Here is a 21208-nt window from a genome sequence, read left to right as displayed (position 1 = left end):
TAGCTAATTTTCTCAAAACTCTTTTCATGCAAAAGGGTGAAGAAGTAATGTTTTAATGCAATATTCCATCTGATATTGCCTTACCCACAGCAATGAAAAATCCAGACTGCCTGATAAGAAAATATGTAAATCACCTCGTAATTGTAATATTGCAGCAAACAAGATGAATGCAAGAATAATCACCGACACACCTATTTAATCTTTCAAAACAGATTTCTGTCTTAACTTCTAATTCTGCAGTAATGTTTCAATGAACATTTCAAATAAAGCCTGCAAAGCCTGCAATGTTCATCCATTTGCCTGTGTGGGCTGATTACACATGCTGATAACAGTCAGTCATCTACTAACGGTATAAACTGCAATAAACAATAAAAGGGAATAGAAAATCTTTGCTAAATACACATAATTGATATGCATTTCTATGCATTTTTACAATGTACGACATATACAATAACAGGTGTTCAGTGGGAAGTTAGACATTTAGGAGGACCTGGGTTAGGTCTTTGATTGGTGTCCGCATTATTTACATAGCCATCAGTGCCAAAGATCAACAAGAAACTCCATATAGGTCTGTCCTTTTGAAGTACGGAGGAATTACAGGACATTGATCTGTGTAAGAACATGTCATTTACAGGGACAGTGTGTTCAGAAAGTAGAGAGAGATGAAATAGCTTCAACTGTACTCAATCTGCATTGCAAAGAAATTAGATGATTATTCTCAATGCCTCATTGCATGGACGGCAGCCAAAATTACTGCTGTAAAACTTTCATTTCATGGGATTTAGATTTCATGACTTTAAAAATACCAACATATTTGTAGGATTTTAATTTATCAACTTAGTTTTAAAAAACAAATTAATTCATACTGGAAATTATCAGGTTCTTTTGTAATTACAAATGAAATCTAATTTAAATCGCCACATAAATTAAGAATTTCCAGTACAATTAGCACAGCTTAAGTGAATTCCTAATAAGTGGATATTATGTCAAATGAAAGAAAGTAAAAATCCTACACTTTTTACCTGTCCTATTTATTTGTGTTAACTGAATAAAGTTAGCTACTCAGTCTTGTTGAGTAAAAACTATTTGACCAGATTATAAGGTTTAGATTTCCAACTTAAAATTACATATGCAGCTTCTGCGTAATATATTGTATCACACCTTTTAACTTAACAATTTATCAAACTGAAGGAGGTCAGAGCAATGACTGTGTATTTCAGAAATCCTTCTATTACAATTAAATGAAAAATAAACCGGAAATGGAGTATTTTACTAATATTTCACTGCATGTTCCTCATAAGTGATTAACACATTAAAGCAAGCTGAATCCTCAGTTAAAAGAAATTGACTGTATGACACATTTAATTAAAAAAAAAATACTGACAAGCTTTATTTGTAAAGAACAATCCTTACATAAAAGTAGTGTTGGTGTTGAATGTTAAAAGCAATGGCCCGGATTTTGCACTGATAATAATGGTGAGCACTGTGGTGAGGCTAACAGCACTCACTGTTATTACGGAGTAAATCAGACAGCAACTTCTGGCATCCACATATGCGCATTTAAACACAGAAATCAAAGGTTGTTGTCAGAGATACCCCACTCCTCCACAGGCTGCACTGTAACAGTCCTTGCAGATAGACTTGGCACTGAAATCAATGTAATGGCATGAAGTTGCGGTACTTACCCACTAAACATACCAGAAAAAGTTAGGGCTACTGCATTCAGCAAATAAGTACATTTTTAATGGTGTGAAAAGTGATAATTACTGCTAAACAACCTCGCCGACCCTGAAAATTTAACTTTGCAAATGTAGAGTGTCATTCCTTCAGAATTTATTTGGTGTTGGCGATTTTAAAAATCAACGGGGGGAAAAGAGAGCATCAGCGGTGGGGGGTTGCAGGATCGGCAGGGGATCCGCAGGCAAGAGGGTTGGTCAGGGACCGGGGGATTGGGGTGGGGGGGGGGGACAGCCAGGCAGGAATCAGGATGGAATGGAGGATTGGGGCCAGCCACCGGAGGATCATGGCTGGCCTCATCATCAGCATTGGAGGGTGGGGGGAGGCCCTGGGAGGTGGGGAAGGCCTGGGAATGCGACCGGAGGCCTCGTGGTGGGGTCTCCGATCGCAGGTGGTGGGTTAGGTAGAGACCCTGGATCCAGGAGGTAGGTATAAAGCCCCTTACCTCCTGGATGCAGCAGTCCCCGCCTCTGTTTAACTGCCAGGTTTCAAAAATTGTGTGAAACCCATCTCCAGGCAGTTAAATTCAAAATGGACAGGGTGAAAAGAGGCTTACAGCCTCATTACAATATTTAAATTGCGGTACCAACCCCCGGGAGCGGGTTGGTCGCCCACCCCCCCATCCCGCCTCCAGAAAAACCAAAAATGAGCGGGTTGGAGGTGGGATCAGGTCGGAAAACCCATTTTTAACAATTTAACTGCCCTCACGCTCCAAACCCACCCTTTTTTATAGGAAATTCCGGCCTGCGTCTCTCAGTGAGGATTCTTCAATTGATTAGTTGAAGAGCTTCGCTGTTTCTTGACCTGCTCATAGATGCCCTCTAGAGGGCGCTGCCCTGAATCAGCCACCCGAGGAGAGCAAGTGTCCGCTTAAACGCCTGTACAAACCGTCAGCATAGTGAACAGCCGTCAGCTGTTCCTTCACCACTGACCGCAAATTCCAGGCAATGTCAATATTTTAACTGCTTTGAGCATTAATATTAGAACAAAGGTGAGAATATTGTGATTGGCTCTCCAAACAAGCAGACATCTTCAAAGGCTGTATTTTTCCAAAGCAAATACAATGTATACTTTAAATTTATTAATTATTTAAAAAATGAGATATAAAACTTACCTCAAATGCTCATTAAGACAACCACTGTAACTGTTTTCGAGAATATAACCAAATTTGGAACTGTTCATCATGAAGGCCCCAGATGCAGACCCAAATCAGGGTAACAGGAGCATGCTACAACTCGCCTCAGCACTTGTGAATCAGGCAGTGGGGATGTGTGGGGGGGGGGGGGGGGGCAGGGTGGGATTGTACTTCATCCTGGTTGCTTTCCAGCGACGAATCCTACACATTATGCATTGGTGGACATTGGGTAATGACAGGATCGGGCTCCTGTGCTATCTCCATATGAAAAGGCCAAGACATTCACTGCTGAGGCTCACACAAGAAGAATGGTCACTTCAGCAAGGTATCAGCGAGCAGACACCCATGAAACATTATTGATGAGTCATCACCTTCAGAACAGGAGCGAAAATAATTTTAAAAACGTAGTTTATATTAAGTCTTAAATATAAGCAAATTCATTGAAATGTCTTCTAATGTCATAAAAAAATCAAAAATAATCCCTAGTTTTTCTTGGTTATACCATCTGAAATTACCTAAATCTTGCTGTAGACTAACATTCAATCAATATTGAAATGTCAAACCTTCAATGTGATCCTCTGGTTCTCTCAAACTCTGGTAAAGTGTGGAACTATTGTTTACTTCACATTCCCTATTGATCTTCTGATATGGTGAAATACTAGATATCTCAGAGGGCTTATCTCCATTCCCTACATGATTTGGTGACAAGGTACCTGGATTTCAAAGATAAACACAAAAATCAACAGCAAAATACTTTGACTATCTGAATTATCTCCAATGCAACTCCATGTATGTACATAGAGAAAAACGCAGAAGTTCAAAAACAGAGTCTAATCATTGGAATAAATATCTAGGCTTTGCGTTTATGCACTAATATATGTTAAAGAGTTGTGATTTTAAAAATTCCAAGAATTCTTTTGGAATTGATGATCGACAAATTTAAAACAAAATCCGACTGAGCTGTTGAGGATAAACAGCAAGTAAGGCCTTTAAATCAAGGCTCAATAGCAAATTATTCAGAATTCAAAGTGCTGCACATTTGAAGGAGATCCCAGATTTATTTACCAAATCTTGGGCCCAAGTTTCGGCCTCAGTTGCTCCTGATTTTTTGGAGCAACTGGTGTAGAACGACGTATCTTAGAAATTCAAATTCTCGGCATTTAGTTTGCTCCAGTTCTAGTCAGTTAGAACAGTTTCACTTTGGAACAGAATTTCTTTTTCAAAAGGAGGCGTGTCCGGCCACTTACGCCTGTTTTCAAAGTTTCGGCAGTGAAAACTTACTCCAAACTAACTTAGAATGGAGTAAGTGAAGATTTTTGTACGCTCGAAAAAACCTTGTCTACACTTTAGAAAATCAGGCGTAGGTTACAAATCAGGTGTAGGGAATGGGGGAGGGGGGGGGTTTAAAGGGAAGTTTACAAACATTAAACACTTCAATTTTACAAATAAAGAGCCATCATCAATAATAAATGATAAAAACATCAATAAATCAACCAATAAATCAATCAAAAAAATTAATAAGAAATAATTTTTTTTTTTAAATCAATAAAAAAAACATTTTCTACTTCCCGACAGCAGCACCGGGAGCCCTCCAACAGCATGCTGGGATGCCCCCCCCCCCCCCACACAGTGTGTCTCTGTCAGTGTCTCTATCTCTCTGTCTGTCTGTGTGTGTCTCTCACTCTGTCTGTCAGTGTTTGTGTTTCTGACAGCAAGGAGAGGGGGAGGAGGGAGGGAAGGGGAGGGATGGGGGAGAAGGGGAAGAGAAGGGGGGGAGGAGAAGGGGAAGGGGGGGAGGAGCAGGAGAAGAGGAAGGGGGGGAGGAGGAGAAGGGGAGGGGGGAGGAGAAGGGGGGGGAAAGGAGAAGGGGGAGAAAGGAGATGGGGAGGGGGGGAAAGGAGAAGGGGAAGGGGGAGGAGGAGAAGGGGAGGTGGGAGGAGGAGAAGGGGGGAAGGAGAAGGGGGAGAAAGGAGAAGGGGAGGGGGGGAAAGGGGGAGGGGGGGAAAGGAGAAGGGGGGGAAAAGAGAAGTGGAGGGGGGTGGAAGGAGAAGGGGAGGGGGGTGGAAGGAGAAGGGGGGGAAAAGGAGAAGGGGGGGTAAGGAGAAGGGGAGGTAAGGAGAAGGGGGGGGGGAAAGGAGAAGGCGGGGGGGGGGGTGGGGGAGGGAGGCTGAACGGGTCAGGCCCAGCCGGGCCCAAGACTTCGGGCAGAGCCCGTCCCCAGCACCAGATTTCCAGGTAGGTGGCGTTGGGTCGGGTCGGGTCCGGGGTCCGGAGCGCGGGTTGGGTCGGGGGGAGTGCGGGTCGGGATCGGGAGCGCGGGTCGGGTCCGATCCGGGAGGGGGGGGGGGGGGCGGGTTGGTTCGGTTCGGGTCGGGGGGGGGGGCAGAGGGAGGTCGGGTTGGGTCGGTTCGTGTCGGGGGCGGGGGGAGGGAGGTCAGGTTTGGTCGGGTCCGGTCCAGGTGGGGGGGGGGTGTTGGGAGCGTGGGTCAGGTCGGGGGGGTGGTGGGAGGGAGGTCGGTTCAGGTCGGGGGAGGGGGGGGGAGAGGGAGGTCAGGTCGGGTTGGGGGGGGTGGATGGGGAGCGTGGTTCGGATCGGGTCGGGTCCGGGGGCAGGGGGGAAGCGGAAGTCGAGTTGGGAGGAAGCAGGAGCTGGGCGTGGGAGGCAGCCTTATGCACGCAGCCCGGCCAGGGCTAGGGGCTGCGTGCTTCGGGCCCCTCCCACACACTTTTGGGCGCCTGGAGCTATTGCACATGCGCGCCCACAGTAGCGCGCATGTGCAGAGGTCCCGGCACTGTTTTCAGCGCAGAAACCTAGCTCCGCCCCCTACAGCCCGTGCTGCGCCGCGCCCGACTCCAGAGGACCTGCAGGGAGCCGGAGAATCTGTAAGTTTTTTTTCGGCGCACTTTGTGGCGCGAAAAACGGGCGTCCAGTTCGGGGCTGCGCCATTCTAGGTGCGGCCCAAAACTTGGGCCCCTTATAACTAATTGCTTAAATCAAAAGCTGAAATTAATTAACTGCTGTTGGAGCCATTCTGTAATTTGAAATGGCTGCTTTGATTTTAGCTGCGCCCCTTCTCCCTCCCTCCTCCACCCACCATAGCGACCTAATTTAAATTTGGATGGATGTTGAGGAGCTCAAATTGATTCCACGAACATCAGGATAGAGGATAGGGCTACCTTCTGTGATGAGAATGCCACTGATGAGCAGACCTGCAAGCTTATGGGTTAGAACTTTCATTTTCAGCGCCACCACCCGAATCTTAGCGGTATTCCGATGGTTGCATCTTTAGAACTGCCGGAATACCGCTAAAGTCCGTTCCCGCAATTTTAGTTAGTCCGATGTCAGTAGTGGCGGTACTGGGCGGTAGTGGGCCAGAGCGGGCGGTGGCATTGCTTCCCCTGGCATTGGCGATCTACTTGCCTGTGTAAAGACAAGTACGCCCCTAGCAACGAGTCTCTCTCTCTCTTCTCTGTGCATGCGCGGACATTCTCCCACGATTTCGGGGGTCAAGGGTGACCCTGCGCATGTGCAGAGAAGAGAGAGAGGTTCGTTGCTAGTGGAGAGCGAGAATCGTTGAGGGAAGTCAGAGCATTTGCATTGTATTTAAAATATACTACTACATATCACTACAAATAAATAAATAATAATAAGTAATATATATATAAAGCAATTAATAAAAATAAATAATTTATACAGTTTATAAAATATGCAAGGAAGATATGGAGGTGGAGAAGGAGATAGGTGGAAGGAGGAGGGCCGTGTGTTTTTCTGAGGAGACGCAGGAAGCATTGGTGCACGAGGTGGAGGCTCGTTGGGAGCAATTGACCTGGGGTAGGTGCACACCAATCATCTACCAAAGAATCTGGTGCGAGATCGCAGAGGCGGTGTCATCTGCCGCGCTCGTCATGCGGGGGCCAAACCAGTGCCACAAATGTTGGAATGATATTGTTGGGTCGGCGAGAGTAAGTAATAACTTTTATCATGCACTGACTAATTGCTCGTAATGTAGTGTCACGTTTAATTATGTTATAAAGCTAGGTGTCATGCATTATTCCCATCATCGATCTCATTGCTTTAGTCTTCTGTACTTTGATGTGTTCATTATGTAACACTTGTGCCCTAATGGTACTTATATGGTGCACTCATTGACGAAAGGACTGGGGATGGTTAATTGGGGATGTCTATCTATCTATGTGTTCCATAATAGTAGCTGTGAAATTAGTTTACACACAGTTTTTGTCACCTTTGCAGAAAAAATTAGCCAGTAATAGGGCGGAGCTCCGTAAGACGGGCGGAGGTCCGCTGAAGACGATCGAACTGTCCGACCGAGCGGCGTGGCTGCAGCCCTGACGGGCGCACATGCTGCACCGCCACGTGTACTGATGCTGAACCGGTTCTCGTGGAGAGTAAGTCCTGCATAATCTCTGGGCTGTATTGCCGTCATGTAATTCATTGGGCTCAATTTTCCCCAAGCCCGTTTTCTGGTGTATTGCCAGAGTTACGCCCATTTTTCTAGGCCAGAAATGCGGCAGAAATAATTTGCCAAAGTTTCCCCGATGTATAATTCAAATTTGGCAATGCGCAGTCCAGTCGCCTCGGGGGTGAAGCCTGCTGTCTGCGCTGAAAAATGATGCCACATCTTCTGCGCATGTGCGTGAAAAAAAAGTTACATTTTTGTCGTCGTTACAATGGACGCGCATGCTCAGTACAGCTCGGATTTGGCAACCGGCCATTTTTAAAGAGCCAGTTGTGTGTGTGAGATCGTTGAGTGCTGTGTGAGAGCATTGGAAAAATCACAGCTGCAGCAATACAAGATGAAACACGGCGCAAAGACCAAGAATTTCTTAAAGGAAGAAGTGGAGTTACTGTGATTGAGAACAGATGGCAGGAGCTGGACACCAGCAGAGGTCACATAAAAGTTCCACCCAAAGAAATGAAGAAACGCTGGAACCAAGTTGCAGAAGATTATGTTGCGTAGGATGAATGCATCATGGTTACTCCCAGGGTATCTTGCATCGACTGACATGATACGATGCATGTCGTCACACACGAGCTCCACATTAATGGAGTGGAAGCCTTTTCTGTTTCTGTACATCTTGGAATCCTCCAAAGGTGCTCGCAAGGTGTTATGGGTACAATCAATGCAGCCCTATACCTTGGGGAAGCCAGCAATCCTGGAGAAGCCCACAACCCTGTCATAGATTGCTTGGGCAGTCATTGGGAACTTTATGAAGTAATTCCTCCGGGCACATAGTGCAGCAGTCACCTGGTGAATGCAGACATGTATTGCATGTTGAGCAATAGTGCACACATCCCCAGTTGTAGCTTGAAACGATCCAGAGGTATAGAATGAAAGTGTAGCTGTTACCTTCACTTCAACTGACAAAGCAGTCCTCCTGATGCTTCTAGGTTGCTTTTACAAACTCATAGATCTCACTTACAACGTATTTGCGGAAACGCAGCCATCTGACATAGTCTGCATCACTCAGGTGGAGGTACGAATGCCTGTCTCAATATACCCGAGGTGGGCAAGGCCTCCTGTCCAGCACCCTACAGGCTCTGATGTTCCTGATGCGATGAAGTCAAATCAATTGTCTCCTATGTAGTACCATGATGCAGAAGACTCACACAAGATATGGCATTGTCAGTATTACCCCCATACTTAAATGTAACCTTTGAAAAAAGCTCAAAACGACAGGAACGCAGCTAGGTTTACAGATTCGCAGTTCTCTCTCCCCAATGTCTGTATGGATGGACCACACCCAAAGGTCTTGTGACTTCTCTCTCCCCCTCCTCCCCGTCCCCTTAACTAATTGGTGTCTAGTAACTTCTCCCATTCTCGCTCTCTCTCCTCCCCCCCCCCCCCCCCTCCCCTCCGCAACTCATTGCAGTGTTCAGGGCAGAAGGAACCTTGCTCCCCGGGCTCGAAGCCTTCCAATCGGCACCTCACTCTCTCTCTCTCTCTCTCTCTCCTCTCCCCTCCCCTCCCCCCACCCACGGCTTGTTTTGTTGCCAAACCCCGAGCCGCCGTGTCCAGGCGCGGGGCCGATTTTGCCGACCAAAGCTACGACCCTCCAGAACTGCTTCATGATGTATGGTGGTGGCGTGTGAGTGAGTAAAAAAAAAAGGGAAAACTTCTGAAATCCAACAAATTTACACTTCTACATTGACAGGTTAAAAAATAGTTGAATTTTATTATTGATTTTGACAGTGTTCTAGACTCCCTCCAAAATTTTCGATTTAAAAACAAAGGCGTCTTTCAACGCCGATTTGTGAATGTGCGCTGGTTTTCTTAAGTGCCTAGAAGGTTTTTCGGGAGTGGCCAGGTACGTCGACCTAGGAGGCAAAAATGTTGGCCAAACCACGAAAAATTGTAAAAACTGGCACAGACTCTGACATAAAAAAAAACTGGCCTAGAAAAATCGCTGGACGGATGCCGGTCAATAAAAGTGCAGTACAAATAGTTACATCGTTTATATAGTGCCTCATGTCATTCATTCCAAAGCACTCCTCCGCCTGTTTCACGACGACATGCAGGCCGTGATCCTTACTAACGGATCCATGACAGACCCAATCCACGTCCGGACCAGGGTCAAACAGGGCTGCGTCATCGCTTCAACCCTCTTCTCAATCATCCTCGCTGCTATGGTACAGCTCAGTCACGAAGCTCCCCGCTGGAGTGGATCTAAACTACAGAACCAGTGGGAACCAGTTCAACCTTCGCCGTCTCCAGGCCAGATCCAAGATCACCGCAACCTCTGCGTCTGTGCACATACTGAGGCTGAACTCCAGGACATAGTCGTCGTATTTACTGAGGCGTACGAAAGCATGGGCGTTACGCTAATCATCAGTAAGACAAAGGTCCTCGCCGCACAGCACTACACCCCAGTCATCAAGATCCACGGCACGGCCCTGGACAACGTGGACCACTTTGCTTACCTTGGGAGCCTCCTATCAACAAGAGCAGGCATTGACGACGAGATCCAACATCGCCTCCAGTGCGCCAGCGCAGCCTGCGGCCGTCTGAGGAAAAGAGTGTTTGAAGATCAGACCTCAAAACTGCCACCAAGCTCATGGTCTACAGGGCTGTAGTAATACCCGCCCTCCTGTATGGCTCAGATACATGGATCATGTACAGTTGGCACCTCAAATCGCTGGAGAAATACCATCAATGATGTCTCCGCAAGATCCTATAAATCGCCTGGGAGGACAGATGCACCAACGTTAGCGTCCTCCTCCAGGCCAACATCCCCAGCATTGAAGCACTGATCACACTTGATCAGCTCCGTTGGGCAGGCCACATAGTTCGCATGTCAGACACGAGACTCCCAAAGCAAGCGCTCTACTCGGAACTCCTTCACGGTAAACGAGCCAAAGGAGGGCAGTGGAAACGTTACAAGGACACCCTCAAAGCCTCCCTGATAAAGTGCAACATCCCCACTGACACCTGGGAGTCCCTGGCCAAAGACCACCCTAAGTGGAGGAAGTGCATCCGGGAAGACACTGAGCACCTCGAGTCTCGTCGTCGAGCTCATGCAGAAATCAAGTGCAGGCAGCAGAAAAAGCGTGCGGCAATCCAGTCCCACCCACCCTTTCCCGCGACGATTGTTTGTCCCACCTGTGACAGAGACTGTGGTTCTCATATTGGACTGTACAGCCACCTAAGAACTCATGCTAAGAGTGGAAGCCAGTCTTCCTCGATTCCTCTGATGATGATGATGATCATTCCAAAGCACTTTACAGCCAATGAGGTACTTTTTGAGGTGTAGTCACTGTTGTAATTAATAAAGCCTAGTAACTGTTGTAATTAATAATGCCTCGTCATGACTCTTCAACCAGAGGAAAGTCTTTTTTTTCATATCACAATCCTTCATGATTATAAAAATCTTTTAAATCTCTAGTTAACCTCGGCTCCAAATCTGAAATCTCTTGGAAGTAGTCAAAGGAAAAGTGAGATCTGTGCCAATTTATCACACTTTTTTGGCCATGAAGGGAGATACCAACTGGTCATCTTGGTACGTACCAGCTCTTCTAGGTGCAGATATCCTATAGAGCTACTGACAGAATTCTTGCTATGCAACTGTGATCAATAAAACAGTCATAAGAGGACTAATCATAGCTGATGCACATTTGCTCTTTTGGCTATTTTGTTGTGCTCATTAAGGGATGTTCGTGCTGAGCAGTTAAATCATAAACCACATTTTGGTTTCAGTGTCATAAATCCAACACTTCAAGATCAGGCAGTGTACAGGCAAGATAAAGGTTCCTCTGTACAGCACCACAATAAAAATAAATCTCAGAAAAGCATCCTTCTTAAGGTTTGTAAGTGCGATTGCTGAAATTAGACCAGTTTTGTGTTGTGGAATAGTGGGTCCAAATTTGGCCCGCCGTTTTTTTCCGCGCACCTCCGAGCCCCCCGCTAACATTTTACCTCAGAAGCAGTGGCGAAAAAAATCTTGCGATCATGGTCAATTCTCGGGCCGTAAGTGGAGCTGGCGTGGCGTACAATGAAGAGAGGGGGGGCAGAGCTAGGTTCTGGCGCTGAACACAGTGCCGGGACCTCTGCACATGCACGGTAGAGTATACGTGCATGTGCAGTAGCTCCTGGCAGGACGTTTCGGCAAACGCGTGCTGCAGGCTGTGTGGGAGGGGCCGAAGTACGCCGTCCCGAACCCTGGCCGAATGGGCTCCCCTCCTCGGCTGCCCACTGCATTCCCTAAGGTAGGAGTTCTATTTTTTATTTGTTATTTACTGATTGATTTTGGTGCTTTAGGTGCAGGGTTCCTTCTATTTTTTTTAATTTTTATTTATTGATTGCTTATTACTTTGGTCTTGGTGCTTTAGGTGCAAGGTTCCTTCTATTTTATTTGTTAATTAATTGCTTATTACATTTTGTGCTTTGTTTGGTGCTTGGTGCTGATTTAAATGTAGTTACTTGCACCGATTCCTTAACTGTAAGTAAGGTCTTTCTGTGCAGACAAAAGTGGACACATAAGCTGCCCTAAGTTAGTTTAATACAACTTTTTTCTGGCCAAATTGGCATAAATGGTGTAAGTGGCTGGCAACGCCCCCTGTTAAAAAAAAAATTGACCTAACAAAAAACCTAACTAACTCACTTACACTGGTGCAAATTAAATGGCCATATTTGCAGCTAAAAAGATAAACCAGAAAAATAAAATTGCACCAAAAAAAACTGGTACAACTCATGGGGAAATTTGGACCCCTAGAAACTAGACTGAAACTGCCCAAAGGCAATTCATGTAGGACATTTACAGCTGCAAGAAAGAAGAAACACTTTTCCGATTGGACTGAAATCATAATCAACTCCAGAAAGTAAGGACACTGTGTTAACCAACCATGCCATCTTGTCTCATAGTTGGTACATATTTTAAACCCAGACATTTTTTATTATTGCAGTATTGAATCTGACCTTCAATAATAATTTCAGAATACTTTCTAACTGAATGTCATCAATACCACAATGGGATAAAAACAGGCAAGGATTATGACCCCATGAAATATTCTGATGTAATGCAAGAGAAAATCTCTTTACAGACTAGTGTTTCTTGCACTTACTCAAATCAAATGCCTACTTTAGCAATATTTGTGGAGGATAATGAATGAAGAATAATTACTTTTTGAAGCTTAAAATATGAAACATAAAATATCATATTCACAGACCTTGAACAAAGATTGCTTATGATTTGAATGTTGAGACAGAACAGTATTCTAAAATATATAAACTCAAAAGTGGTAGCAGAATTCTTCCTCATTTAGAAACAAAGCACGGGCACCATTAATATGCGAACAGATTTTTAGGTGTACAGAAGAGCTTTTGAAATCTTAAAATTTGTAATCAGACTAGCTAGCTACAAAATCTTGTGTGTGCTTCCAATTCTCAGCCTAACATATGCATTAATGTACATCATTTATACAAATTGCACTGGAATATTTAATTTTACATTTATGGTATAAAATAGAAAAGCTACAACAAACCTAGAAGAATGAATAGTATTACCACTGATCGAGTCATTCTTCTCCTTGCCACCAATGCGTACACGTAATTTTCTACGAATATTCCCGTCAGAAGATGGTTCCCGTGGGGGATGAGGCTGTTCGATTTGATGTTTTTCTGAGAAAACGCCATTCTCATCTTTAGGTTTAACTTACAAAGAGGAAGAGATAAACAATGTGGTTAATTGTTTTCTAGCTGTCTTTCCTTGATTTGTGTGATGCAATTTCTACCCATTCAAGGTATTAACATTGAAGAGAAACTAATTGCTGAATTCTTCCTTTTATTCATAAATTACTCATCAGTTTTTTCATGTATGTGAATGTTTCCCAGATGTTTCTTATTCCTTTGGGCAGTATACACTATGCTCAGTTAAACCCCCAGTGTCAGCATGCATCTTTTTAAGGTAAAAGTTATAGTAAATTACTGTGAACAAACTGTATCAAGTCAATCTCATGGCACGTTACTTAAAAGTGAAGTATTTCACAGGAGATTGGTTCAACAAGTAACTGTGAAGCCACAAAGCGGAGATGGTAAATTCCACTGACGAAATAGTAAGGGTTGAATTAGTTCCCAGCTCTTCATGGTCTCCAGGTCCCATGTAAACACTTGCACTTACCACTTTTTGCATTTAGGTGTGAAATTCATATGAGATAACATACATACCAACACCACAAAATTGCTGGAAGGACATTAGGCCAACAGCAAAGCATAGCCAGAATACTTGTTCAAAACAAAAATTGGAAATATTCCCTCAAGCCATATTGATCCAAATGAAGTCCTGTCCAGCTAAGGATCAATTTCAGGGGCATGCAGTTCATTTAAAGAAGGTAGGCAAAAGCCACAGAAGGAACTGAAGAACAGGACAAGGATTTTCAAGTCAATATTCCCTAGTGCCTACACGAGGTACTGAATTTTAGCAAAGATGGGGGTAACAACATCTTGAATTTGTATAGCGCCTTTAATGCAGTTAAACATCCCAAGGCGCTTCACAGGAGCATTATCAAACAAAACTGGACACTGAGCCATCTAAGGAGATATTAGAACGGATGACCAAAAGCTTGGTTAAAGATGTAGGTTTTAAAGGAATGTCTTAAAGGAGGAGAGAGAGAGAAGCGGAGAGGTTTAGGGAAGGAATTCCAGAGCTTAGTGCATAAGCAGTTGAAGTCACGGCCGCGAAGGGTGGAGTGATTAATATCAGGAAAGTGCAAGAGCGCAGAATTGGAGGAATTGGGTAATGAGTGTTCAGGACTATTTTCAACATAAGACATAAAGCTTCAGCGTTCAGAACAAGCTGAAGGTATAGTAGGGGGAAGGCAGAGTGGCCTTTGAATACCAAAAAACAATGGTAAAAAACAAATAAACTCAACTTAAGATGTGATATAATCTTTGAAAAGATTTTGAAGATGAACAATAATTCCGTAATCTAAATTCATCTTCAATTTAACTAGGTTGTAGGGTCTATAAAAATGGAAATCACGTAGGATTGTGGTAAAGAGGGCAAAAAGGGAGTGGGGGAAATTGAAGAAAAGTTAAGTACATCAAAAAATCAAACATTGACCAGGGTAAAGCTCATATAGTGGATACACTTAATGACGCCACCTGAGACACTCCCAACTAGGTTCCATAGTTAATACTTAATTAAAAAAATTTTTTTTTTTTGTTTCTTACCCAAAGTAACAGAATCTGATGCTTGCTTTGTAAAGCAAATACTTTCTTGGTTTATTTGTTTAGCTGGTACTAGTTGAGTTGAAGCCTGTCTTTCTGACCTGCCAGTCAATCTTTCTGAGATTTCTTCTTTATTACAACGAGACTGGTAGGAAGACCTGGTTGTTTTGTTATCCAACAAGACTGATAACTAAAGTATTAAAAAAATGAAAATAAATTCTAACTTCACCTAGTATCAGTTTAAAAATTACTATTTGTTAAAATAACATTAATTCAACACATTTTAATTAAAGGTTGTGAATGTGGTGTTTATTCATGGATCAAAATATTAAAAAATAAATCAGGTCATAAATAAGTAGAATGAGATGAGATTCACATAACAATACTTCTCCCTTTCTATATTTCTGTGTTTCCCCTGTCCTTGTACTCTTTAGTAAGCTTCTGCATTAATGTTTTTGATCCCCATTATTCCCGCTTTACACATCTTGTAGTTCTTTGCATCAACAACAACAACTTGAATTTATATAGCACCTTTAACATAGTAAAATGTTGCAAGGTGCTTCATAGGACCATTATCAAACAAAATTTGTCACATAGAAACATAGAAACATAGAAAATAGGTGCAGGAGCAGGCCATTCAGCCCTTCTAGCCTGCACCGCCATTCAATGAGTTCATGGCTGAACATGAAACTTCAGTACCCACTTCCTGCTTTCACGCCATACCCCTTGATCCCCCGAGTAGTAAGGACTTCATCTAACTCCCTTTTGAATATATTTAGTGAATTGGCCTCAACTACTTCCTGTGGTAGAGAATTCCACAGGTTCACCACTCTCTGGGTGAAGAAGTTTCTCCTTATCTCGGTCCTAAATGGCTTACCCCTTATCCTTAGACTGTGACCCCTGGTTCTGGACTTCCCCAACATTGGGAACATTCTTCCTGCATCCAACCTGTCCAAACCCGTCAGAATTTTAAACGTTTCTATGAGGTCCCCTCTCACTCTTCTGAACTCCAGTGAATACAAGCCCAGTTGATCCAGTCTTTCTTGATAGGTCAGTCCCACCATCCCGGGAATCAGTCTGGTGAATCTTCGCTGCACTCCCTCAATAGCAAGTATGTCCTTCCTCAAGTTAGGAGACCAAAACTGGACACAATACTCCAGGTGTGGCCTCACCAAGGCCCTGTACAACTGTAGCAACACCTCCCTGCCCCTGTACTCAAATCCCCTCGCTATGAAGGCCAACATGCCATTTGCTTTCTTAACCGCCTGCTGTACCTGCATGCCAACCTTCAATGACTGATGTACCATGACACCCAGGTCTCGTTGCACCTTCCCTTTTCCTAATCTGTCACCATTCAGATAATAGTCTGTCTCTCTGTTTTTACCACCAAAATGGATAACCTCACATTTATCCACATTATACTTCATCTGCCACGCATTTGCCCACTCACCTAACCTATCCAAGTCACTCTGTAGCCTCATAGCATCCTCCTCGCAGCTCACACTGCCACCCAACTTAGTGTCATCCGCAAATTTGGAGATACTACATTTAATCCCCTCGTCTAAATCATTAATGTACAATGTAAACAGCTGGGGCCCCAGCACAGAACCCTGCGGTACCCCACTAGTCACTGCCTGCCATTCCGAAAAGTACCCATTTACTCCTACTCTTTGCTTCCTGTCTGACAACCAGTTCTCAATCCACGTCAGCACACTACCCCCAATCCCATGTGCTTTAACTTTGCACATTAATCTCCTGTGTGGGACCTTGTCGAAAGCCTTCTGAAAGTCCAAATATACCACATCAACTGGTACTCCTTTGTCCACTTTATTGGAAACATCCTCAAAAAATTCCAGAAGATTTGTCAAGCATGATCTCCCTTTCACAAATCCATGCTGACTTGGACCTATCATGTCACCATTTTCCAAATGCGCTGCTATGACATCCTTAATAATTGATTCCATCATTTTACCCACTACTGAGGTCAGGCTGACCGGTCTATAATTCCCTGCTTTCTCTCTCCCTCCTTTTTTAAAAAGTGGGGTTACATTGGCTACCCTCCACTCGATAGGAACTGATCCAGAGTCAATGGAATGTTGGAAAATGACTGTCAATGCATCCGCTATTTCCAAGGCCACCTCCTTAAGTACTCTGGGATGCAGTCCATCAGGCCCTGGGGATTTATCGGCCTTCAATCCCATCAATTTCCCCAACACAATTTCCCGACTAATAAAGATTTCCCTCAGTTCCTCCTTCTTACTAGACTCTCTGACCCCTTTTATATCCGGAAGGTTGTTTGTGTCCTCCTTAGCGAACCAAAGTACTTGTTCAATTGGTCTGCCATTTCTTTGTTCCCCGTTATGACTTCCCCTGATTCTGACTGCAGGGGACCTACGTTTGTCTTTACTAACCTTTTTCTCTTTACATACCTATAGAAACTTTTGCAATCCGCCTTAATGTTCCCTGCAAGCTTCTTCTCGTACTCCATTTTCCCTGCCCTAATCAAACCCTTTGTCCTCCTCTGCTGAGTTCTAAATTTCTCCCAGTCCCCAGGTTCACTGCTATTTCTGGCCAATTTGTATGCCATTTCCTTGGCTTTAATACTATCCCTGATTTCCCTAGATAGCCACGGTTGAGCCACCTTCCCTTTTTTATTTTTACGCCAGACAGGAATGTACAATTGTTGTAATTCATCCATGCGGTCTCTAAATGTCTGCCATTGCCCATCCACAGTCAACCCCTTAAGTATCATTAGCCAATCTATCTTAGCCAATTCATGCCTCATACCTTCAAAGTTACCCTTCTTTAAGTTCTGGACCATGGTCTCTGAATTAACTGTTTCATTCTCCATCCTAATGCAGAATTCCACCATATTATGGTCACTCTTCCCCAAGGGGCCTCGCACAATGAGATTGCTAATTAATCCTCTCTCATTACACAACACCCAGTCTAAGATGGCCTCCCCCCTAGTTGGTTCCTCGAAATATTGGTCTAGAAAACCATCCCTTATGCATTCCAGGAAATTCTCCTCCACCGTATTGCTTCCAGTTTGGCTAGCCCAATCTATGTGCATATTAAAGTCACCCATTATAACTGCTGCACCTTTATTGCATGCACTCCTAATTTCCTGTTTGATGCCCTCCCCAACATCACTACTACTGTTTGGAGGTCTGTACACAACTCCCACTAACGATTTTTGCCCTTTAGTGTTCTGCAGCTCTACCCATATAGATTCCACATCATCCAAGCTAATGTCTTTTCTAACTATTGCATTAATCTCCTCTTTAACCAGCAATGCTACCCCACCTCCTTTTCCTTTTATTCTATCCTTCCTGAATGTTGAATACCCCTGGATGTTGAGTTCCCAGCCCTGATCATCCTGGAGCCACGTCTCCGTAATCCCAATCACATCATATTTGTTAACATCTATTTGCACAGTTAATTCATCCACCTTATTGCGGATACTCCTTGCATTAAGACACAAAGCCTTCAGGCTTGCTTTTTTAACACCCTTTGTCCTTTTAGAATTTTGCTGTACAGTGGCCCTTTTTGTTCTTTGCCTTGGGTTTCTCTGCCCTCCACTTTTCCTCATCTCCTTTCTGTCTTTTGCTTTTGCCTCATTTTTGTCTCCCTCGGTCTCCCTGTATAGGTTCCCATCCCCCTGCAATATTAGTTTAACTCCTCCCCAACAGCACTAGCAAACACTCCCCCTAGGACATTGGTTCCGGACCTGCCCAGGTGCAGACCGTCCGGTTTGTACTGGTCCCACCTCCCCCAGAACCGGTTCCAATGCCCCAAGAATTTGAATCCCTCGCCATACAAGGAGATATTAGGGCAGCTGACCAAAAGCTCAGTCAAAGAGGTAGGTTTTACAGGAGCGTCTTAAAGAAGGAAAGAGAGGCAGGGAGGCAGAGAGGTTTAGGGAGGGATTTGCAGAGCTTAGGGCCTAGGTAGCTGAAGCCATGGCCGCCGATTGTAAATCGATTAAAATCGGGGGTGGGAGATGCTGGCAACAGTGTAATGAATAAAAAGGAAATAACAGACTTGTTAAATGAGTACTTTGTATTTGTACAGTGGAGGAAGAGTATAAAATACTGCCGGTCAAAGGGAAATAAATAAAGGGGAAGAATTTGAGGGATTTAATATGGTAAAAAAAGAAAAAAATATAACTTTTGATAGAGATCTCTGGGTAGTTTCCACTCCAGGGTATTAAAGGAAATAGGTGAGGAAATTACAGATGCATTAGTCAGAATTTTTCAAAGCTAACTAGATTCAGGAATTCAGGTTGGATCTTTAAATTACAAATGTCACTTCATGATTTAAGAAGGAAGTGAGAAACCAGGAAACTACAGTTAAACTAGAGATTAACATTGTGTAGGCATGCCTGTTCACTGTGTGATGTCTGTAACACTGTTATGCCACATTGAATGTACCCTTGTACTGTACACACCTTACCAGTACACCAGGGGGTGCTGTTGCTGGAGACCCAGGGGTTGCCTGCACACGGCAGGTAACCCAGTATAAAAGGGAACTCACAGCTTGTTGTTGGCACTCAGGAGCTGCTAATAAAGGACTGCAGGTCTGCACAATTTAAGTACCATACCCTGCCTCGTGGAGTCATTACTAAAGGTGCCTACATACACTACAGATTGTGCAAAAGTTACTTAATTCTATCATCAGAGACAGAGACACTGAGCACTTGGACAAGGGTCAGCTGTTCCAAGAGAGGCAGCATGGATTTGTGAAGGGTCGGACATGCCTGATTAATTTAGTTGAATTTTTTGAGAAGGTGACAAGCATGGTGGATAGGGGAGTGTCTATGGGATCAATTTTCCCCAATGCCGTTTTTTGGTATATTGCAAGAGTTACACCCGTTTTTTTTGACCTCGACTACTCCAAAAAAAATAACTAGCAAGTTTCCCGTTCCATTTTTTGAAATTGGCATCGCGCAACCTGTCCTTTAGCTTCGGGGGGGGTGGAGCCTAATGTCTGCGCCAGAAAACTGATGCCCCCCATTCTGCGCATGAGGTAAAAAAATATATATGTTTTTGACGTGACTGCTTTGGGCGTGCATGCCCAGTACACCTCCCAGTCTACATTTGGCCATTTTTAAAGAGCCCATTGTGTGTGAGAACTTTAATTCTAATTGGAAAAAACGGAGCTGCAATACAATATGCAACGCAGCTCAAGGACCAAGAATTTCTTACAGCATGAAGTGGAGGCACTGGTTACTGTAATTGAGGCCAGATGGCACAAGCTGGACACCAGCAGAAGTCACATACAAGTTTCACCAAAAGAAATGAAGAAACGCTGGAACCAACTTGCAGAGGATTACTGTGCATAGAAACATAGAAAATAGGTGCAGGAGTAGGCCATTCGGCCCTTCTAGCCTGCACCACCATTCAATGAGTTCATGGCTGAACATGCAACTTCAGTATTCCATTCCTGCTTTCTCGCCATACCCCTTGATCCCCCTAGTAGTAAGGACTTCATCTAACTCCTTTTTGAATATATTTAGTGAATTGGCCTCAACAACTTTCTGTGGTAGAGAATTCCACAGGTTCACCACTCTCTGGGTGAAGAAGTTTCTCCTCATCTCGGTCCTAAATGGCTTACCCCTTATCCTTAGACCGTGACCCCTGGTTCTGGACTTCCCCAACATTGGGAACATTCTTCCTGCATCTAACCTGTCTAAACCCATCAGAATTTTAATGGTAAACACCCTGAGGTCTGGAGGCCAGAGCAAAAAGAATTGGCAAGACCTTGGTCAAGTAGTTAATGTAAGTAATATTTTCATTTATTCAATGGAATTGCAATTCTAAATGTGACCATCTGTATATACCATGATCTTAGTGAATGGCGGAGCAGGCTTGAGGGGCCAAATGGCTGACTCCTGCTCCTAATTCTTATGTTATGTTCTTAAGTGTACCTTTAAAAATAACAATACTTCGAACAGCAATGAAATGTTTGAAATACCATTTGAAGTATTGAGATTCTGTAGCCAAAACATCATTTAACAGGTACTTACATCTTTAGATCCTGCTGTCCCAACTTTTCTGCCACTTGTTGGAGGTGGTCCAAGTACTTTTGATCCAAATGCGATGTGAGATATATCTTGGTTTCTAACACTACGCGCACCGCTTGTCCCACGGTTGGTCTGCTGGTCTGAATTAAAAGAGAAAAGTGATTTTGTTTTGTATGACAATTCTGCAGTCTCTTGCATGTCAGTTCTATAGTTTCATTAGGAATGAAAGACTAGAAGAACAAGCTAACTTTATTACAGGTCAATTTAGTGTTAGACACAAGTGGCAAACTGAAGTACAAACAGAAGTCAGAACTTAGGGTCCCAATTTTCCCCAACCACTTTTTTCAGCGCACTTACCCTAAAAATGTGCTGACTTTGCACGCTGGAAACAGCGGCGAAAAAAAGTGGCCCCATCCTGCCTACTCTGCTGAGTCTCCGGTGGCGTAGATAGTGCAGTGGGGGGGGCGGAGCAACAACCCAGCGCAAAAAACACGGCCGGCAGCTGCGCGCATGCGCAGTGGAGTCTGCGCGCATGCTCCTCGCCCTCCCAGCATGTCCCGATGCTCGCAGCCCCCATCCCTGGCCGAGTGACCTCCCGCACAGGCTGGCCGGCCTGCCCGCTGACTTCCC

The 21208-nt window shown here is 44.2% G+C and overlaps 1 protein-coding gene across 5 annotated transcripts in view; it reads right to left on the bottom strand.

The window, feature by feature from the left end:
- Window positions 1–21208, bottom strand: part of cfap20dc (CFAP20 domain containing) — a 635198-nt gene that overhangs the window by 241487 nt on the left and 372503 nt on the right. For all 5 annotated transcript variants that reach the window (XR_011596045.1, XM_070895235.1, XM_070895233.1 and 2 more), the window contains exons 8-11: window positions 20582–20718; window positions 14557–14743; window positions 12892–13038; window positions 3436–3585 (exon numbers count right to left, since the gene is read on the bottom strand). Coding sequence is in view for 4 of the 5 variants with exons in the window: in XM_070895235.1 (XP_070751336.1) it covers window positions 3436–3585; window positions 12892–13038; window positions 14557–14743; window positions 20582–20718 (621 nt within the window). In the remaining variant the exon portion in view is untranslated. The remainder of the gene's footprint in view (window positions 1–3435; window positions 3586–12891; window positions 13039–14556; window positions 14744–20581; window positions 20719–21208) is intronic.

Source organism: Pristiophorus japonicus, chromosome 12 (assembly GCF_044704955.1).
Source record: "Pristiophorus japonicus isolate sPriJap1 chromosome 12, sPriJap1.hap1, whole genome shotgun sequence".
NCBI lineage: Eukaryota > Metazoa > Chordata > Chondrichthyes > Pristiophoridae > Pristiophorus > Pristiophorus japonicus.
Note: the sequence above shows the minus strand (reverse complement) of the source record. Positions and strands in the feature narration are given on the sequence as shown.